Raw genomic sequence first — 19,410 nt, forward strand, 5'->3', positions numbered from 1 at the left:
TTTCCTTCACCTTTTGAAAAATTGACAAAAGTTTCAGAAATGAAAATATCACAAAAATTTTAAAATGATAAGAAAGTTAAAAATGAAAAAAATAAACTGACAAAAATGATAACAGTGGCATAAGTGACAAAAAACCAAAAAATGATAAAAACTACAAAAATGACATAAAAGACAAAAATAAGGAGTATCAAGTACATCACAGAAATTACACAAATAACAAAAACTACAGAGATTACAAAAAAAAAATTACAAAAATAGGAAAATAACCAAAATTACAAAAATGAGAAAACTACAAAAATAACACATCATACTAAAATTTCAAAAATAAGAAATTTTGAAAAATGACAAAAAATATTAAAATTCGAGCATTACAAAAAAAATCAAAAAAGGCAAAAATTTCAAAAATTACTTAAATTACAACAATAAAATGAATTATCCACATGATTATTGACAAAAACGAGAAAATGTCAATATGGCCGGAATAAAAATCAAATTCTTCTTTTATATGAAAAAAATTGTGAATACTACCAAAATTACAAAAAAAAATCAAAAAGACAAACATGTTAAAAATACAAATCTTCAGACAAAAATAATCAAAATCAGATAAAAGATAAAAAAAATTTAATTTGTGTGATATTTGTATATAACGAAGATAAAAAAAATTATATCGACCTACTTTGTTAAAACTGGGAGATGAACAGGTGCAGCAGTAAAGCTGATAACGGAAGTGTAAAGTTGTCAGTTAAAAAAGTGAGATGTCATTGCTTTTGAATAAAATTTGACAAAAAAAAGTTTTAAAAAAGTATTTGGGTGCCAGCGCAAATACCGCAAAATGTTTCGAGCTCATCAATTTGTGCAGGCTTACGCGGAGTGAATACAATTGTTAGAAAAAATTCTAATTTCCTGTGCTGCGTCTTGTTGGTCGTTTCAACGAAGAACATCCACAAATATGTGAAGAATTTCTCGGATCCGTATGCTTTAATCAATGAACATTTAACAATAAAGTTATAATCCGCTCTTGAGTGTCAATTTTGGAAATTTGGTGGCATGTTACTTTATTCGGGTGCATCAAAATAAAAAAAAAATCTTCTGAAACCTACGATGAATTCTTGAAATCTTTCAGGTTGTATCATTAAATTTTTTATGGGCGCACCCTGAAAGCCCAGGTAAAAAAATCCCAACAATTCAACACTCGTCGCATAAAATAACTTTATCTCTCTTTATTCTGTACTGATTTTTACAAAAATTATAGTTTTGGAAACCTCGTAACGTAACTCAAATGTTCGGTTGTTATTCAGCTACAACACTTCTGTTTTTTTGTTATTCAAAGTCTAAGAAAAAAAAATCCGAAACACATGCTTTGGAGAAATACTGTAGATTAGCTACAGAACCAGTCTTTATTTTAATATAATGCAATGAAGTTATCAATTACACTAGTTTACAAAATTTTAAAAAAATCGTGAACTTTATTAACTGACCAACATTTTTAATGTAAAATCGGGCGCTGAATCCGAAAATGAAATTCAAAAAAATCTCAGTAGAACTGTTTTTGAGTTAGGTTCCAAATATGAAATTTCGGAAAAATTAAAAAAGTTTTTGTACTTAGATTAAAATATCTCGGACGGCATAACAGTAATTTAAAATCTATTTTTTGCATATTGAAGGTGAATAAATTTTCTATCGATCATTTGAACATTGTTCTTGCGTTTGACCAACAGTATTGTTGATATTAGTGACTTTATGAGGAAGAAAATTATAAAAAAAACAATTTTTTTAGAGAAAATTTTGTTTTAACGAAAGTTTTTGACTCGATGGTAACATTTAAAAAATCTGACTTTCTTTTGCGCTTGAATGTCAATTGAAAACAAAGATTTCAAGTGGTTATTTATGAAAATCGGTTGAAATTTGAAGAAGTTATGGCTACTTTACCATAACTGTAATTTTTACAGTTTTTAATAATTTTACGAACCGCAGTACACTTATCATAGTATAGGAAGAACGAAACATGATAAATATCACTCGCTCCATGTCAAAATTATTTATTAGCATACCAAAAGGTCATATGCCAAGTTTCAGGAAGATCTGACCATAGGGAGGGGTTGCTTGAGTCTCAAACGTAAATAAAATTTTGAGGTATTTTGCCCGGAAGGAACGAAAAATACTGGTTTTCCATCAATAACTTTCTTCATCACAAGCTGATTGTTTTTTACGGTTGATTTTCTTAAAGCCTAAGTTGAGTCAAATATTTCACCCGAAGACTGTAACTCGATTGGATTTGAAACAGAGAAGGTATTGCGGTTCAAAGGCCGCAAATTTTGTCCAACACGCAATGAGTGCTTTTTACGCATTGCGTTTTATACGACAATTTTCGACCAAAATACAATCTTTGAACCGCAATAACTTTTCTCTTTCAAATCCAATCGAGTTACAGTCATCGGGTGAAATATTTGTCTTAATTTAGGCTTTAAGAAAATTAACCGTAAAAAACAATCAGTTAGTTATGAAAAAAGTTATTGATGAAAAACCAGTATTTTTCGTTCCTTCCGGGCAAAATACCTCAAAATTTTATCCACGTTTGAGACTCAAGCAACCCCTCCCTATGGTCAGATCTTCCTGAAACTTGGCATGAGACCTTCTGGTAAGCTAATAAATAATTCTGACTTGGTGCGAGTGAGATTTATCATGTTTCATTCTTCCTATACTATGATAAGTGTACTGCGGTTCGTAAAATTATGAAAAACTACAAAAAATACTATTATGGTAAAGTAGCCATAACTTCTTCAAATTTCAACCGATTTTCATAAATAACCACTTGAAATCTTTGTTTTCAATTGACATTCAACCGCAAAAGAAAGTCAGATTTTTTAAATGTTACCATCGAGTCAAAAACTTTCAATGAAACAAAATTTTCTCTAAAAAAATTGGTTTTTTATAATTTTTTTCCTCATAAAGTCACTAATATCAACAATACTGTTGGTGAAACGCAAGAACAATGTTCAAATGATCGATAGAAAATTTATTCACCTTCAATATGCAAAAAAGAGATTTTAAATTACTGTTATGCCGTCCGAGATATTTTAATCTAAGTACAAGAACTTTTTTAATTTTTCCTAAATTTCATATTTGGAGCATAACTCAAAAACGGTTCTACTGAGATTTTTTTGAATTTCATTTTCGGATTCAGCGCCCGATTTTACATTGGAAATGACCTTCAGTTTACTGAGTTCAAAAATGCTGTAAACTAGTGTTATTGGTGTAAAAATATTTTTTGGTCAATCACCAATTTTTTTAAAATATTTTTTTTTAATTCAGTTACCAGTCTAGGCTAAAATGCATAAAAATGCAAATTCATGGATTCCCTTTTAAATCTCATCCATCCATCCAAAATTTCATCCATCCAAACATTAATTTTCATGATTTTAGCTAGTAGAATTTTTTGTAGTATTTTTTTACCCCTAAATGTATGCAGCAGCCATATGATTTTTCTTCAAACACATTTTTGACAGTATGTAAATGTCGTTTAGCTCACTTGTTAAGGACAACAGAAAAAATGGCATCCGACAAAAACGATGTTTGTTTTTATTTTTTCCTGACCTCAAAAAGCAGAATAAATTTATTTCTAGTATGGAAGTGAAAGATACGTAGCGGAGGTATCCGAAAATGCGAAACATAGAAATTTTCGTTGTTGAATTTCGGGGAAAATAAAGATTAAAGTTGAAAATTCGCGGCCATTGGTGCTTTCACGGTAATTGACCAAAAGTTTGAAATATTTTTGAAAATTCGTCCAAAAATCTGCGTTTCGTATTTTGAAAATCTTAAGTTGTGAAAATTTGTCAAAATAAGTCAACTTTCCTTTTCCTTTGTTCAAAGATTATCTGGTGTGACTTATAAACAATTTTGACGATTCATTGATTGAAAAGTACGGTTTTCACATCATTTTTTTACATTTTTTGTGGTGATATGATTTTAAACCTTTTCAATAAAATACATTCTTGTATGAAACGTATAGATTCTAACTCCAGCTTTCTTGGACATAAAGTGATTTTTCTTGAGCATTCCATAGCTGATCTACGGATTTTTTTATAGACTTTGAATAACGGAAAACTCAAGGGTTGTAGCTGAACATTGTCTGAAAAACATATTTGTATTATTTACGTTACGAGGTTTCCAAAACTATAAATTTTATAAAAATCGGTAGGGTAGAGAAACAAGAGAGATATATTTAGCGGTTTTAGTCATATTGCAAGTGGCATAAGTAGCCTCGATAGTAGTAGGTTGGTTTCTGAGAGTTGGATATCTACCTTCGAAGAACCATCGGCCGTGGAAGCCCACGAAGTAATTCGAAGGCCAAGCCACATGTAAACTTCGGACCAACCAGATTTCATTGTATAGGTTAAGGTAGTGCCACCTCTATCCCGGTACTACTTCTCCTAAATAATGAAATGTTGCGGGGTAAAGTATGGTGTACGTTAATAAGTTTTCCTCGCAAAAATGGTCTTTCGCTCTTTTCAACATCTGTAAGTTTTCTCCTAACTTTTCTATCAATCTTTATCAATTTTCAATTCTGATATTCTTTCTCCAAGAATATAAAATTTCACCGATATGCCTAAAATAAATTTATTAAAATCAATTAACGGTGGTAAACTTATCTTAAAAAAAAATTGAATTTTCGGAAAATCGACAAAAGAAGAACTGGATATTGAACTTGAGTATGTTATTTAAGGGGGGGGGTAGGGTCTAACGGGTATAAAAAAAAACACCATTTTCACGATTTTTTTCTAGAGCTATCGTTTAAACAAATGTTTTCAAATTTTTTGCATTATACAAAGCATTGTTAAAAGAACATTTAGTAATTTTTTCGTAGAAAAATATTGAAAAATGAGCCGGTGACGGAGCATTTTCGAGGATGCCTTTTAGAAAACAGGATTTGCGGTGGACACTGTATCTCAGCACAGAATCATCTGAAGTCAAAAAATCAGAGCAAAATATTTTTAATAGATGTTTTTCTGGTCCCCAACGTTTTTATTTAACTTAAAAATATTTTTATGAAATTTTTGTGACTGTTTTAAGTAAAAACTACGATTTTTCACTTAAAAATCCGCCATTTTTCACCTGTAAAATCTCCCCAAAGTAAAAAAATCGAAAAAGAAAAACGTTGGGGTCTGGTATTTTATATGTAGAAAATATGTTCCAAATTTGAAAAGAATCGGATAAGTAGTTTTCAAATGACGATGTCCACGGACTTTAAAAATGTGCTTTCGAGAAAAACGCGTTTGAAGTTTCTGCTCTTGCTTTCTTGCAGTATTAGATAGGAGGAAATAAAGGCCTATTACTTCTACAGTTTTGCTTCAATTGACTTGAAAATTTGACACAACATTCTTGAAATGTTTTCCAATAAGAAAATAAAAAAATAAAAAAATCGAGTTTTTGAAAGTGTTAGACCCTACCCCCCCCCCCCCCCCCCCCTAACAGTTTTATAAATTCTTCGAAAATTTTTAAACAATTGAAAGGGTCAAAGTCAAATTGTAGCAGTAGGTAAAAAGATTGAAAGCAAGTTTTTAGCTGCAAGCTTTAGTTCAATTTGATCAGATTTATTGATAATTTGAATGATTTTTTAATATCCCCTCCACTTGATGTTTCTATGTCAAGTAAGATTTGGGATTTTTTTCTGGCCTAATTGACAGAAAAAGAAAAAAAGACAAAATTAAAAAAAACATAAATAAACATGAAAGACAAAAACGACAAAAATAACGAAAATGACAAAAAGACTGAAAAGGCATAAATGACAAAAATGACATACAAGACAAACATTACGCAAAAGACAAACATTAACAAAAATAAGGAAAATGGGAAAAATATAAAAAAAAAACACAATTAACAAACAAATAAAAATGACAATATTTAAATTAAATGACACAAATGAAAGGAAAAAATTACCAAAGAAAAAACGACAAGAATAAAAATTAAAATATGACAAAAAGGGTTATCTGTCCCTTCGTTTTTTTTTTGCAGTCTTTAGATTTAACTTTTGAGCCTTTAACTCTAAACGATTTATTTAAAAAATACAATAACATCTTTACATGGGATAAAACTGTAAAACTTTGTGGTTTGTCCACAAATATCAAATATCTAATTTTGCGATCATGAGAGTTACTCATCAATGTCATGTAAGAGATTTCAAAATGTGCAATAATCAATACTCTTATTTGAGTTTTCTTTTCTAAGCGTGGACATTCGGCTGCGCGAATCTTCGGCTTTTGTTCGGGTGCGACACGTTGAAATCAGCTGTCAAAGTTCGGTTTTTGTTGTGATTAAACGCTTCGGTCGGACGGAAAACATTCACCCAACTTGTGGAACAAATAGCATATTTTTACGGATAAAATCGGTATCTATCGGGCAACAGGAAACTTTCGGAGGGCACAATGGTAGACGAAGGTACCCGGAAAACGCTCAGCAGCATTCCACTGCTGCAGACCAAGGCTGGACCCCGGGATAAAGATCTCTGGGTACAACGACTGAAGGAAGAGTATCAGGCACTGATCAAGGTGGGTTCACAGGATATTTTTTAAGAATATCAATAGATGAGTGTTAATTTTGTATTTTTTTAAAATTCAGTATGTGCAAAATAATAAAGCTTCCGATTCCGATTGGTTCCGTTTGGAATCCAACAAAGAAGGAACAAAATGGTTCGGCAAATGCTGGTATGTCCATAACCTTCTGAAATACGAGTTCGATGTAGAATTTGACGTGAGTAACTCTCGATGACAGAAATTGTATGAATAAATGCATCATGATCAATGCTGTCCCTCTCTTAACAGATTCCAGTAACTTATCCAGCAACGGCACCGGAAATCGCCCTGCCTGAGCTGGACGGCAAAACCGCCAAAATGTACCGGGGAGGCAAAATCTGCCTGACGGATCATTTCAAACCGTTGTGGGCTCGAAACGTGCCCAAGTTCGGTATCGCTCATGCGATGGCTCTCGGAGTATGTTCAATATTTTGAACTTCAAATTAGATTCGACTGAATATAACTAAAACTTTCTAATTTTTTCAGTTGGCACCCTGGCTAGCAGTTGAAATTCCCGACTTGATAGAGAAAGGGGTCGTCGAGTATAAGGAAAAGAGCGGTGCATCCGGTTAAATGAAAAATCCATTCGTCTTTTAAGAAAAAATTGTACAGTGCTGGAAACCGAATTCAATCCCTTATCGTACTCACTATATCAACCTCGATAAAATGCGTTTAAAGGTGGAATTATTATTTTTTTTGAAGAAAAGTTTAAGAAAGCTTACATTACTAAATCAGAGATCGCTTTTCAAACTAGTATTAAACTGCATGTAAACGAAAGATGAGTAATAAATTTGTTATTTATATTTCATTTTGAATTTTCATAGTTTTCCATCAAGGTAACAACCAAGTGAGTTTTCAAATATGAGGACTATTTGAAACTAACTTTAAATCGTCTAAATTGTACCCTTGAGTTGACAATATTAAAACAAACTTTTAAATATTTGTATGAGAAAAAAGCAGAGTATTTCATTTGTTTTTCAAGTCACCTTGTAACAAATTTGGTTCCTTGAGAAATTTAAAACATGGTTTATTAATCTTCACCTAACATTTTTTTTTTTAAATATTCATAGGGATTCAATCTATAAGGTTAATTCCTTCTCTAATATTTTTTTCGACTTACAAGGACATTTTTCTTTCAGAAAACTGACAACGTTTCCTTCCTTTCGTTCTGATTTATTTTTTCTTCATTTGTCCGATTCGGCTTTTGGTTGTGCTCACACAATTTCCCAGTGGCCACAAATGCCAATCCGGTTCAGTTTCAGCAGATTGATTTGCTGATTTTCTTTAACATTACATTATGTTAGAATAATCTCCATTCCATTTGTCCGTTGGGCGGTGCGCGGTTGTCATCATCATCATCCTCGTCGTCTAAAACAGTTACACATCAGTTTGAAACCAATGCAGATTCACTGGCAAATCCTTTCTTCCTTTTCTGATTAATAGGTAATTAATTAAATCACCTTTTATTTGGCTTTGTGCGAACAGCAGCGTTTTTGGAGTTCATTTTGTCTTTAGTGATGCGTGTTGTTGGATAGCACTTATTTTGGAGCGAAATTCTTCAAAGTAGTTCAATACCACTTGTTCCTATCAATGAAGAATCAGTTCTATGGTTAATTGATAGTAAGAATATTGGTTAAAGTGCTGTATAAACCAAACGTTTCTTATATGCTTTCCTGTTATAATTCAATTGTTCTTTCAATTAATTGTTTGTTCTATAATAAAGATATCTGATATAATGTGCTTTTTTGTTTAATAATTTACCAATGTTATACTCCAATCTAGGCTTGTGTATCAATTATTGTTTTACATAAGTCAACTTTTCACACCGAAAATTGCTACCGTTTTTTTTCTGTCTGACCTTGCTTAAATCTACTTGCTGATTATGTTCACGAAAAATAATACAAAGAAACTGCAAGCAACAAATCAGTTATTCGATTAGCAACGATCTGTAACTTGAAACTAAAAACCTAGCAGCAGGTTTACAAATACAAACGGGAGGTTAGTTACGAAAAACCGGATAATATTACGTTTCTGGTGGGTGGAAAATCGACAGAAAATGAAAAACTTCAATGAAATAAACCGAAAAAACCTTATACATGTGTGAGTATCTATGGTTCAAATTATTATTTTTTGGTAAAAATTAGTTCATGTGTAAAATAATGAAAAAGAATTTTAAAAAATAGCAGTTCTACTACTTGTTCTTTGTTCTGTGCGAAATCACCGAAAAATCAAATCCAAGCTTGGACGCAATTATTTTTTCTCGCTCCACACATCGGCACCTGAATTGGCTGGTGCCCAAATCGAGCTCAAACGGAATGGATCGTAAGCCGTTAAGTTGTTCTGTTGCTGCTGTTGCTGTAAAGCGTTGAATTGAGCTTGCATTTGCTGCTGATGTTGTTGTTGCTGCTGCTGCTGATGCTGTGCTTGTTGAAGAAGAATGGAGTGATTCGGCGTTGGTTTGACCGGTGAAAATCCTGGCGGAGCTCGAAGTGGCATATGTGGCGGTCTAGCACTGGTTGAGGGGCCCACTGTTGATGTGTTCAGCCAGCTGTTTGCCAAGCGGGAGCTAGCCTGCAGCGCCGGAAGTTGTTGCTGCTGATGTTGCAAGTGATTATTGTTTTGCGAATATACTGTAGGGGCTGTCCACAACGAGGACCAATCGACGAGCGAATTAGTGTTGGATTCCTCTTTCTGAATCATTTGCCAGAGCATTTTTTCCGTATCCCAGTCACGGTGATCGAGAACCATATTATTCAAATCATTTCCAGAATCTATTGGACCCGAGGAATTCGACATTGGGTGACTATTGTTCATTCCCCCAAAACTGGCTTGATTCGAATGGCTTCCATTGACTAAATTGCTGTTCGTGCGGAATTGATCACCAACTGAATTGTGATTGAAATCGCCGTAATGTTGCGAGAAATAACTTTCTGACGGTTCAATATCATTCCCTAGAGCGAGCGATGTTGGTCTCGGGATAGAATTGCCGAAAGGCTCCCAGCACTTCGGGGAGGACGTTGGCGACTTCTTACTGGTACCGATCGGTCCTAATTCAGGTCCAACGCTTACGTTAAGATCCTTTTCCGTGCCAACGCCTCCATCATCCTTGGATTTGCCAAACAAACCAGAGGAAGCAGATTTAGTTGTTCCGTCATTTTGAGGCAGAATTCCATCGCAAGTACTGCTCAGACCAAACCTTTCGAGACCTGCGCTCAGATCAAAGTTTAAAAACTTAGCAGCATTACTCGCAGCTTTGTCCAATGAAGCCTGTGCCACAACGTCGCTAAAACGTGCGCGATTCTCACCCCATACGTTTTGGTTTCCAGCACCACTGACCGTCGCATTCGTAGGAATATTGCTACCGGTGAGAAAAAAGCTTGCCCCAGTTCCGTTATTGGAACCCGCCGAACTTCCTCCCGGTTTACTGCCAGAGGAACCAGGGGATGGAAACTGGAGCACCTGAGCCTTGTGAAGGGTTTTTTGGTTCCCAGATTTTTTGCCTTGGCTATTCGATTTCCGTTCCCGTCCCGGAGTTTTGCCGAATTTCTTGCCACTTGATGAATCGTTCTGAAAAAAAGTTTATAAGTTTATCTATTAAAAAAAACAGAAAAAACGTGGTGAATACCTTTCCCAAGTTTTCTCCAAAAGCCGCACCGCTCTCTTTCCCAATGTATTCCTTAGGTTTTTCAGAAGACTTGCTACTTTTCCCCTTATCGTTGGATTGATTTTTGACGACATTGTTCCGAAAGTTTCCGCTACCGGTGCCATTCGTTGTTGCGCTGCCGCCGGTTGCTTTGCCAGCATTTTCCGAACTAGGAGACACGGTGGCCGTCAATCCAATCGCTGCCGCTGCAGCTAGCGCCGTCGTTATTCCGCTTAAGGTATCGGCTGCTGCCGGTTGCCTTGGCTTTGATTGAACATTGGCCGAGGCGGTTGAACTCGAGTTTTGATGTTCCGCCGCAAGGATCGGTGATGATTCATAAGCGACCGGTAGGCTTTTAGTTTTCTTAACGTTGGTTTTACCAACTGTTACCGGCTGAGTCTGTTGAGGACTTGCTTTGGACTGTTGTTGCTGATGATAACCATTGCTCATTTGCACATTTTGAGTCGAGTTGGAATTTGATTCCGCCTTTAAGTCACATGCTTTTGTCAGTTGTTGTTGTTGCTGATGGTGGCAGTTCGCCGATTTGGAGCTCTGCAGAAGAGTGTGCACGATGGGTTCTGCTTTGTACATGGATGTCGCTGAAAGTGTCGTGACAGACGATGTTCCAGAGGATCCTGAAGAGGATGATGAAATTGAGGAGCTTTCCGAGCATTCTGTGGTGGTGGAACTGGAATCTTCTTCCACCGGAGATTTGTTTCGATCTTTGGCGTTCATAGGTAGATTACTGGCTGACGCCGTATTTTCCTTGGAAGGAGTTATCGATCTACGATTCTTTTGTGATTTCTTTTCGGTTGATTCAGGCGAATGTTTATTCGAATTGGCTTCTGGTTCAGAAGACAATTTTGAACTTAACCCCCTTCCAATTTTCGAAGTGAATTCGTTCCAAGTTTTGTTTAAACCGGAAATGGCATTACCATTAGATAATCTATTATTTGACAGCTGTTGCCTCGGGGGAGCTTTTTTCTTAGAATTATTCTGGTTGCCTTTGTTCGGTCCATTTGTGACTTTTTCCGGTTGATCATCCGTTGTAACGGGACTTTGCAATGCGATCTGCCGTAAGTCTAGAGGAGGCTGTATAGGTCCACGATCCCTTGACATGTTTAGTATGTGATCTCTGATGACTTTGTTTGATTCCAGAAAAGCCGCTATTAAGGCCCCCACCAATGCCAATGGAAGAACGCAAATCAATGCTACTCTTAGGATCGATTCGAACCACGGTCTTCGTAAACTTAAACTACAGGATTCCAAACCGTGCGCCGGAACAGTTCCCAGCAAGGTAAAATTTACTGAAAAATTGATATTCGTATCGAAATTCAACGTTCGTGTCACTCGTGCCAGAGTGAAATCTGGTGAAAATGCAATCTCAATCTTTTTACTTGCATTTGGTTGCAACTCGAATGGCCAACAGTCTAATACTTTGAAACCGTAACCTTCGCAGAGAAGATCTTCCACTCGAATTCCGGAAATTGCAATCGGAACCTCTCCATAGTTTCGTGCCGTAAACGATCGCTTTGTTTGAATGCTTACGGCCTCCGCACCGGGTTCTTGAAACTTCGTACACATCTTCAGATGCTTATCAGTAATCTCAAACTGTAGGGCAGTTGCTGAGCCAGGTTTTCGATTGCCGAACTTAAACTGCGGCACTACCGCCTTGGCCTGTATCCAAACAGCGTCAATCAATGTTAGATTGTTGCGCATGTAGAATATTGTGGAATACGTTCCCGGTTCTTTTGCCGTAAATTTAACGGCTATTTTCAGAAACGATTTCGGCTTCACATAGTTCACGTAGATATCGTCGTAATCGAATAGGAAAAAAGAAAATACATTCTCCTCGCTCAAGCTGCAGTTCTCACGCCGCGATAGAATCTCCGGTGGAATCGAACTGATGTCACTCCCATGGACTTTTACATCGTGCAGAACCAAATGAACGAAAAGAATTTGATCCGAAGGATTATTGATCGTGATTAGCTTCACTGCTTCCTGTTCGATCTGCAACGTTGGGAAGTAAATGTTTTCCGTCAACAGTTTGGGCCACACCAAGTCAACCGAGGCGTTGAACTCAAACTTCCGAATCGGATCCGTCGTCAGCTGGAACCGGATGCTCTGCCAAGCCTTTTTCATATCCGCGTACAACTTTAACTGTTGCAGTAATTTTTCACTGTCCAACTTCCTGTATTGTTCGTAGTTATCCAGAGTAGCCATCCACTTGACCCCGAAAGGTTTTGAAAGGAGATCGAAACTGCTGTAACAATCCGTTCGACAGATGACCTTCGGATCGAACACCAGCTTCCCGATGTTTGTAACCGTATTGGGATGAATGACCGGTGGATGTCTACTTTCTACGGTGAACTCGATACCCTCCACATCTGTTTTGATGCCCTCGACGTGTATTTTCGAAAGGAACGTTGAGTGGGCCGTAAGGTTAAGGGAACATATTTTACCCTGAAAAAAATTATATTATATTTTTCAGCTTTTAAAATTTATTTAACGAAGACTCACCGGAAAACAATCACCGAAATGCAGCAGTTCCCGGTTGAGCTCCAGTTTCCCGATGGCCGTTGTGAAGCTGATTGGTGTCACAATTTCTTCGTAATCGGTGACGATGCTAAATCGTCCCTGGTAGCTATCGGTGCTACTGGACTGCACGGATATCTGATAGACGATCCACTGCTGCGGTGGAATTGTGTGGCAAAACATAAACAAATTTTGCACCGCAGGACCACAACCTCTTAGGATGACCGTTATAGTGGGTGTGCTCGACGTAGTTGGGTTCAACTGACCCTTCCAGTGTCGGATCGGAATCGGAATGGGGTTAGGGTTAAAGAACGCAATCAATGCCTCCCCTAGGGTAGCGGTGGGAAGAATCCCAAAGTTCAGCTGCTTTTCGTCGAGATCTAGCGTCTGGTAATCGACAGCTGTACGAGGGATGGTAGTCGAAAACGGTAGTATACGCTTCAGTCTACCCGTAAAACTGTAGATCGGTAGATCGTAGTTGGAAATGTTGGTGAGAATTCTAACGTATGTTGCGACGGATTGATTTAGATTATCCGCTAGGATGCGTGATATTCGGAATAGAGTTTTTTCCTTGTTGGGTGCGATTATTGTGGGATGGAAATCCTGGAGGAGAAAATTGCTGGAGCAGTTTTCAGGTACTGAGATGTTGGAAATAGATAATGGCACGTTAAATTTGTTCTGAATTACGACGGCTCGTGGCGTTTGCAGGTTTTCATTATGTTCTTCGCTTTTCAGTGTTAGGAATTTTAGTATTTCAGGATCGTAGTCCAACTGACCGTGCAGAAGTTTTATTGTTAAGGGGACTCTACAGACAAAGTCCTCCTGTTGTATTCCTTGATTAACCTTTCTGTATTCCAGATCTAGTTCTGCTCGAAAATATTGAATGTCTTTGGTAACTTTACTCCAATCGATTTCAAATTGCAACTGATTGTTTTGCCTGTTAAATTTAGTTTTGGATGGATCCAGTACAAAGTTATCCGAGAAGATCCCCCAACCTGAGATCATATAGTAGGTATTACCGGAGTTAGTAAAGTTTACTTTGATCACGGTGCTGTTTTCTTTCGTGCCATCCAATGCCATGTCTAGAAAAGGAACCTTGGAATAGTAACCGGTTTCTTTGGAGATTTCGATCTCAATCGGGACAACAAGCATTTTTTCGACTAGAGAAGGTTGTTGACTTCCACCGGAAATTTTAATTCGAACGTATGCTGAATGGTTTCCGGGTGATTTTCCATGAAATCGCACCCGAATTACACTTTGAGTACTGTGTGGAGGAATTTCCCACATGGCTTGCGGACCTTCTTGTGCTCCTGTCGGTAGTTCTAACTGAAAATTCCCTCCGCTGCTGTAGATTTCTACTATCTGAAGCGGCGTGTCGTGAGGATTATGCAGTGTAATCTCTGGTGTAAGCGTGGCATTGAGTGGAGCCTTTAGTCCCACTAGTGGCTTAAGCCTGTACGGGCACTCAATACCTTCCCCTTGGACATGATATTGGAGCAAACCAAAGGAGGTATGAATCTCAATCGATCCAGCTGTGGCGCCTAGCTGTCGGGGCAGAAATACAACATTGAAGGTAGTATTGCCCTCGGGAGGAATAACCATATCTTTAAAATAAGAACTATAGAAATCCGGCGTATTGCCAGATATAGAACCGAGCACGACACTTCGGCTTTTGTGTTTGTTTATGAGAATTACCACCTGATTATGTGGATCTCCGATGGACCGTTCCAAGAAGTCTAGTAAACTGGGCTGAAATATCAAGTTCCCAACCAGTTCCGGGCTGGTTTTGTCCAGCAAGCCACCCCTCGGAAGGACACCTTCTCCTCCTTGAAACATTTCGTCCATAAGCTGCTGTTGCTCCTGCTGTGACGAAGACGAATATATCTCTTGTGCTCCAAAGTTCAACTGCTCATTCTGGTGCCCTTGATGTGAGTTATGGTCATGCTGCTGTGATTGAACCTGCACTTCGAATTGCAGGAAAATGACCAGCAAGCTGAACACACGTACCGATCGCTTCTTAGAAGCCATGGTGCCGACAAGTTTCCTTCAACGAATTATACCCTTAATCCACAACCAATATTTTGGTACCCAATATGATATCTCTGGTTCTATTTCCGTCGATTTATTTGGGTGATCATTTTTTGTTCCATTCGTTGAGCTAGCCAACCTCTATCCCGAACTTCTGTTTCTTAAGCGAACCAGAGATTCTCCAAAAAATCTTTCAGCTGCGTTTTCCCTCGTTTCTATTCATATCCAAATCCGAACAACAGTGATCGTGCGTGTTTTTGTTGTGTGGCGGACATCGTTGTGGAAACCGTTCCGTGGGGTCACAAAAAGTTCCATCCAAGCAGGATACAGCAGAAAAGATAAAAGGAAAAAAAACGTCATAAAGCGCAAAAAAGAAAAAAAAAATACTCGCAAAACACACGCGAGACAGATGAGTTCGAGACCATTTTACTCCATAATACCTTCTCTAGGGATCGCTCGGTCCACTTCCGGTGCTGAACTGTTTCCTCGTAGTTATCGCTGATAACACCTCGACTCCGTTCGTCTGGATTCGCGATCCAAATAGGGCAATATTGGAATTATATTCCTCCGCTCGATTATGGCTTACAAAATCCGTCCGTGGTCTGTCTGCTTTTCACGTCTGTAACTTGTGGTTTTATTTGCCAAGAGGTCGAAATTTGTTTTTGATGGTTTTTTTTTTTAATTTGTTGTTACATCACAAAAGTAAAGTTTAATATAAAACTTACCTTAGAAACATATTAAACTCCTTTTTTCTATAATGTAAAGAACAAAGTTCATAGAAATGGATGATTTTTGAAAATTTAAGATTGCTTTAGCTTTTAATGTTTTCGCCTTTGTGGTATTTTCTTCTATTTTTTGACATTTTGATCTTTTTGCATATTTTGTCATGTTATCTCTTTCTCGCGTTTAGAAGTTAAGATGCTGTAACTGCTTATAACGCACGCATCAAAAATACCATAACGCCTGCCAGAATTGCCAAAACCACTAATAACATTTCAGTTGAAAAATCTTATGTGAGAACAACAAAAATTTATTTAACAAAAAAATTATTTAATAATTATTGTTTTTGTGGTATTTTTCTTTGGGCATTATTTCTCAAAATATTTATTAAAAGCAATCAAATATTCCCATGTTCGTTACATTTCTTGTTGTAAATGAACAAAGCAAAACAGCAACGACGCATTTATTCCATTTTAGCATATCTAATAAAATTTAATACCCTCGGTTGACGCCGCGACTATTACGGCTCCCCCTTCTACTAACATAGATTAATAAAGTGATACACTCGGCAAAATGAAACTTTATAAGTAAAATGCCTATTAAACAAACATGGTTAAAAAAAACCCTCGGTTGAATAAAAATTATTGATTAAAAACTGGCATCCCTGTTGCCATCCGAAATCCGATAAAATGACGTTTATTTGTTTATTTTGCTCGTTTTCGTACACGCACGCTCTTTTATTTTAACTCAAAATTAAGTACGACCGAGGTTCAAAACATAGTTCGATTATATGAACTTAAAGTTAAGTACCCTTTTTTCCTCCTTGCGATGGATCAAAACGGAGTTCGAACTGCGAACTCAAAATTGATCCCTTTTTTTCCTTCGGCGAGGGATCAAAACTGAGTTCGACCTTATGAACTAAAAATTGAACTCTCTTTGTTGGACTGAAAACACTTAGCGAGTTCAGTCCGAACCGGAACATCAACCAACGAACACGTCGCAAAATTATGTCGTTCCGGAACAATTACCGGAAGATTATGAAGGAACTTCATAATGAAATGCATGTTCACCGAGTCAGCGTAAAATTCTGTCCGTCATTGTCATCATATGGTGAGCGGCTTGGAATGTCCGGAAACTTCCGGATGTTGTTTACTTCCCGTGGGAAGTAACATCCGGAAGTTTTCATTGACCGGGAATGTCAAAACTTTCCACCGCTCTGTAATTGCAATGCAATGTACCGGAACAGCAACATCCGGGTACAACAAATTTTAATCATCCTTTAATTCCCTGAAAATCAGCTACCCTCGAAAAAAAAAGGATAAATTCAAGTTCGGCTGCCGAACTTAGTATTGAGTATGCCTATCAGAACTTAGTTTTGCTATTGCCCAGTCAAACTCAAAGTTGAGGGAAGCCACCGAACTGCTGTTTTGAACCAAAAATACTTAATTTTGAGTTTAAAAAAAAGAGCGTGCGCTCTTTTTTTTTTAACTCAAAATTAAGTATGACCGAGGTTCAAAACATAGTTCGATTCTATGAACTTAAAGTTAAGTACCCTTTTTCCTCCTTGCGATGGATCAAAACGGAGTTCGAACTGCGAACTCAAAATTGATCCCTTTTTTTCCTTCGGCGAGGGATCAAAGCTGAGTTCGACCTTATGAACAAAAAATTGAACTCTTTTTGTTGGACTGAAAACACTTAGCGAGTTCAGTTCGAACCGGAACAGCAACCAACAAACACGTCGCAAAATTTTGTCGCTCCGGAACAATTACCGGAAGACTATGAAGGAACTTTATAATGAAATGCATGTTCACCGTGTCAGCGTAAAATTCTGTCCGTCATTGTCATCATATGGTGAGCGGCTTGGAATGTCCGGAAACTTCCGGATGTTGTTTACGTGGGAAGTAACATCCGGAAGTTTTCTTTGACCGGGAGTGTAAAAACATTCCACTGCTCTGTACCGGAACAGCAACATCCGGGTACAACAAATTTTAATCATCCTTCAATTCCCTGAAAATAAGCTACCCTCGAAAAAAAAGGATAAATTACAGTTCGGCTGCCGAACTTAGTATTGAGTATGCCTATCAGAACTTAGTTTTGCTATTGCCCTGTTAAACTCAAAGTTGAGGGATGCCACCGAAGTGCTGTTTTGAACCAAAACTACTTAATTTTGAGTTTAAAAAAAAGAGCGTGTATACGAATGGAATTTGTGATTGATGTTTTTCGTACATTCCCGTTAGTTTGCGCGAAACATTTCTGTAACTGGTTAATTTTAAAGTCATTTAATCATCAATTGTGCATTATTTCTAGTGCAAAATGTTGCCGGGCATAGGAATGTTCGGTACCAGTGAAATAACCAAGGTGCTGGTACCGATCCTCAGGGACAAGGGTTTCAACATTGCTGCCATCTGGGGTCGAACTTTGCGGGAAGCCGAAGAAATTGCCCTGGAGCTGCAGATACCGTTTTTCACCAGCAAGATCGACGATGTTCTTCTACGAAAGGACGTGGATTTGGTGTTTATAACCTGTCCGCCACATCTGCACTCCCAGATCTCGGTCAAGGCTCTGGGTATCGGGAAACATGTGGTCTGCGATAAGCCGATGAGTCTACTTCAAGCGGATGCCCTCAAGATGGTGCGTGCTAGCCAGTATTACCCATCGTTGATCTCAATCGTCAACCATTCACTGCGATTCTTGCCAGCAATTGGGCACATGAAGAAAGCCATCCAGGAAGGCTATCTAGGCCCACCGGAAAAGTTAGCGCTCATAGATGTTAAGGTTGGTATTGCTTGCACAAAATTATATTTGAATATTGATAGTAAAATCAACTTTTCAGGTTCGAATGAGCTCATTGCTGCACAACAAGTTTGACTGGCTTTGTGACGAAACGATGGGTGGTGGTGTGTTGAATCTGGTCGGAAGTCATGTGGTCGATTTGGTCAAGTTTCTAACGGAAAGGAAAGCTATCAAAGTTCATGGCACTGTAAGAACTTATGTGAAACATACCGGTCAGATAAACGGAATACGGCTGATCACGGCGCCAGATTTCTGCACTTTCCAGATGGAACTGGACGGAGGAACTCTGGCCACGGTTAACATAAACTGTCACATTTCGAACAATGCATTCCAGCAAGAGGTTGCTGTTTATGGCAGTGAAGGGCACCTAACAGTTCGAGGAGGGGACTTGGTGGGTCATCGGGTAACCGGTGATCCTGTGGGAAATATCAAAGAAGAAATGCTTTATGTGGACGTTCAGGATTTGCAGTTCTGTACCTCCGAAACAACCTTGCCAAGACCTTACGTGAAGGGTCTCTGTAAAATGGTCGGTGCTCTGAGAGATGCATTCCAACCGACTAAAGAAAGCGCTGGTTGGATCAAGGAACCAGTTCGATCGGCTGCTACATTCGAGGATGGACTATACGTTCAAACGGTGTTGGATGCAATCCGCAAGTCCAGCGAGGAACGGTGCTGGTGCAAGGTAAATGTGTGTACCGAGTCTCCGACGAACCAAAAGTTTCTGACTGCCGCTCGATTGACCTCCGCTACGGCTATCCACTAGTAATATTTTTGCTTTTTGCTATCGGTGCCTATCTTGCGAGTTTTCTACTCAGTATTATTATTGTTGTCATGCCTTTCTCATACTTTCTGAAACTGGAGATGATTCTGCGGTTCCGAAAGACGACTCGATGCATTTTGTTATATGTTGTGCTAATTTATTATTTATATGCCTTAACCATATTTTTTACATTCAATCACGTGACTGCAAATATTTTGACTTTGATATGTACTAAATAAACCTTCCTAATGCTCAAAAGTATTTGTTTGAGAAATAAAAGAGAACATTACTTAAAGGGCTATACCCTTTACATGACTTTTAAAGAATTTTTAATTAGAGAACGCAACGGCTAATGCAACTTG

At 37.7% G+C, this 19,410-nt stretch overlaps 3 protein-coding genes across 3 annotated transcripts; 2 read left to right on the forward strand and 1 right to left on the reverse strand.

Annotated features, from left to right (window-relative positions):
* The first annotated feature begins 6,291 nt into the window (after positions 1-6,291).
* On the forward strand, positions 6,292-7,384 carry LOC129747145 (ubiquitin-fold modifier-conjugating enzyme 1). The gene is made up of 4 exons (XM_055741188.1): positions 6,292-6,545; positions 6,616-6,747; positions 6,819-6,986; positions 7,056-7,384. The coding sequence occupies exons 1-4, from the start codon at positions 6,423-6,425 to the stop codon at positions 7,140-7,142; spliced, it is 510 nt and encodes a 169-aa protein (XP_055597163.1). The 5' UTR covers positions 6,292-6,422; the 3' UTR covers positions 7,143-7,384.
* Positions 7,385-7,710: 326 nt separating this feature from the next.
* On the reverse strand, positions 7,711-15,400 carry LOC129746151 (transmembrane protein 131 homolog). The gene is made up of 4 exons (XM_055739661.1): positions 15,216-15,400; positions 12,733-14,990; positions 10,195-12,675; positions 7,711-10,136 (listed from the first exon to the last, which is right to left on the reverse strand). Exons 2-4 carry the CDS (start codon positions 14,773-14,775, stop codon positions 8,820-8,822), a joined length of 5,841 nt encoding a protein of 1,946 aa, XP_055595636.1. The 5' UTR covers positions 14,776-14,990; positions 15,216-15,400; the 3' UTR covers positions 7,711-8,819.
* Positions 15,401-17,678: 2,278 nt separating this feature from the next.
* LOC129744851 (glucose-fructose oxidoreductase domain-containing protein 1-like) lies at positions 17,679-19,306 on the forward strand. Its single transcript, XM_055737591.1, has 3 exons — positions 17,679-17,727; positions 17,803-18,270; positions 18,329-19,306. Exons 2-3 carry the CDS (start codon positions 17,809-17,811, stop codon positions 19,049-19,051), a joined length of 1,185 nt encoding a protein of 394 aa, XP_055593566.1. The 5' UTR covers positions 17,679-17,727; positions 17,803-17,808; the 3' UTR covers positions 19,052-19,306.
* Positions 19,307-19,410: the final 104 nt, after the last annotated feature.

This window comes from Uranotaenia lowii, chromosome 2 (assembly GCF_029784155.1).
Source record: "Uranotaenia lowii strain MFRU-FL chromosome 2, ASM2978415v1, whole genome shotgun sequence".
In the NCBI taxonomy this organism is placed as follows: Eukaryota; Metazoa; Arthropoda; class Insecta; order Diptera; family Culicidae; genus Uranotaenia; species Uranotaenia lowii.

Bases quoted from the DNA above. Each gene is read 5' to 3' on its own strand.
- LOC129747145 (XM_055741188.1), top strand. From the start codon at position 6,423: ATGGTAGACGAAGGTACCCGGAAAACGCTCAGCAGCATTCCACTGCTG. The intron at 6,748-6,818 runs GTGAGTAACTCT...CTCTCTTAACAG, and splicing joins AGTTCGATGTAGAATTTGAC to ATTCCAGTAACTTATCCAGC. The intron at 6,987-7,055 runs GTATGTTCAATA...TAATTTTTTCAG, and splicing joins CTCATGCGATGGCTCTCGGA to TTGGCACCCTGGCTAGCAGT.
- LOC129746151 (XM_055739661.1), bottom strand. From the start codon at position 14,775: ATGGCTTCTAAGAAGCGATCGGTACGTGTGTTCAGCTTGCTGGTCATT. The intron at 12,676-12,732 runs GTGAGTCTTCGT...AATTTTTTTCAG, and splicing joins ATTTCGGTGATTGTTTTCCG to GGTAAAATATGTTCCCTTAA. The intron at 10,137-10,194 runs GTATTCACCACG...ACTTTTTTTCAG, and splicing joins TTGGAGAAAACTTGGGAAAG to AACGATTCATCAAGTGGCAA.
- LOC129744851 (XM_055737591.1), top strand. From the start codon at position 17,809: ATGTTGCCGGGCATAGGAATGTTCGGTACCAGTGAAATAACCAAGGTG. The intron at 18,271-18,328 runs GTTGGTATTGCT...TCAACTTTTCAG, and splicing joins TAGCGCTCATAGATGTTAAG to GTTCGAATGAGCTCATTGCT.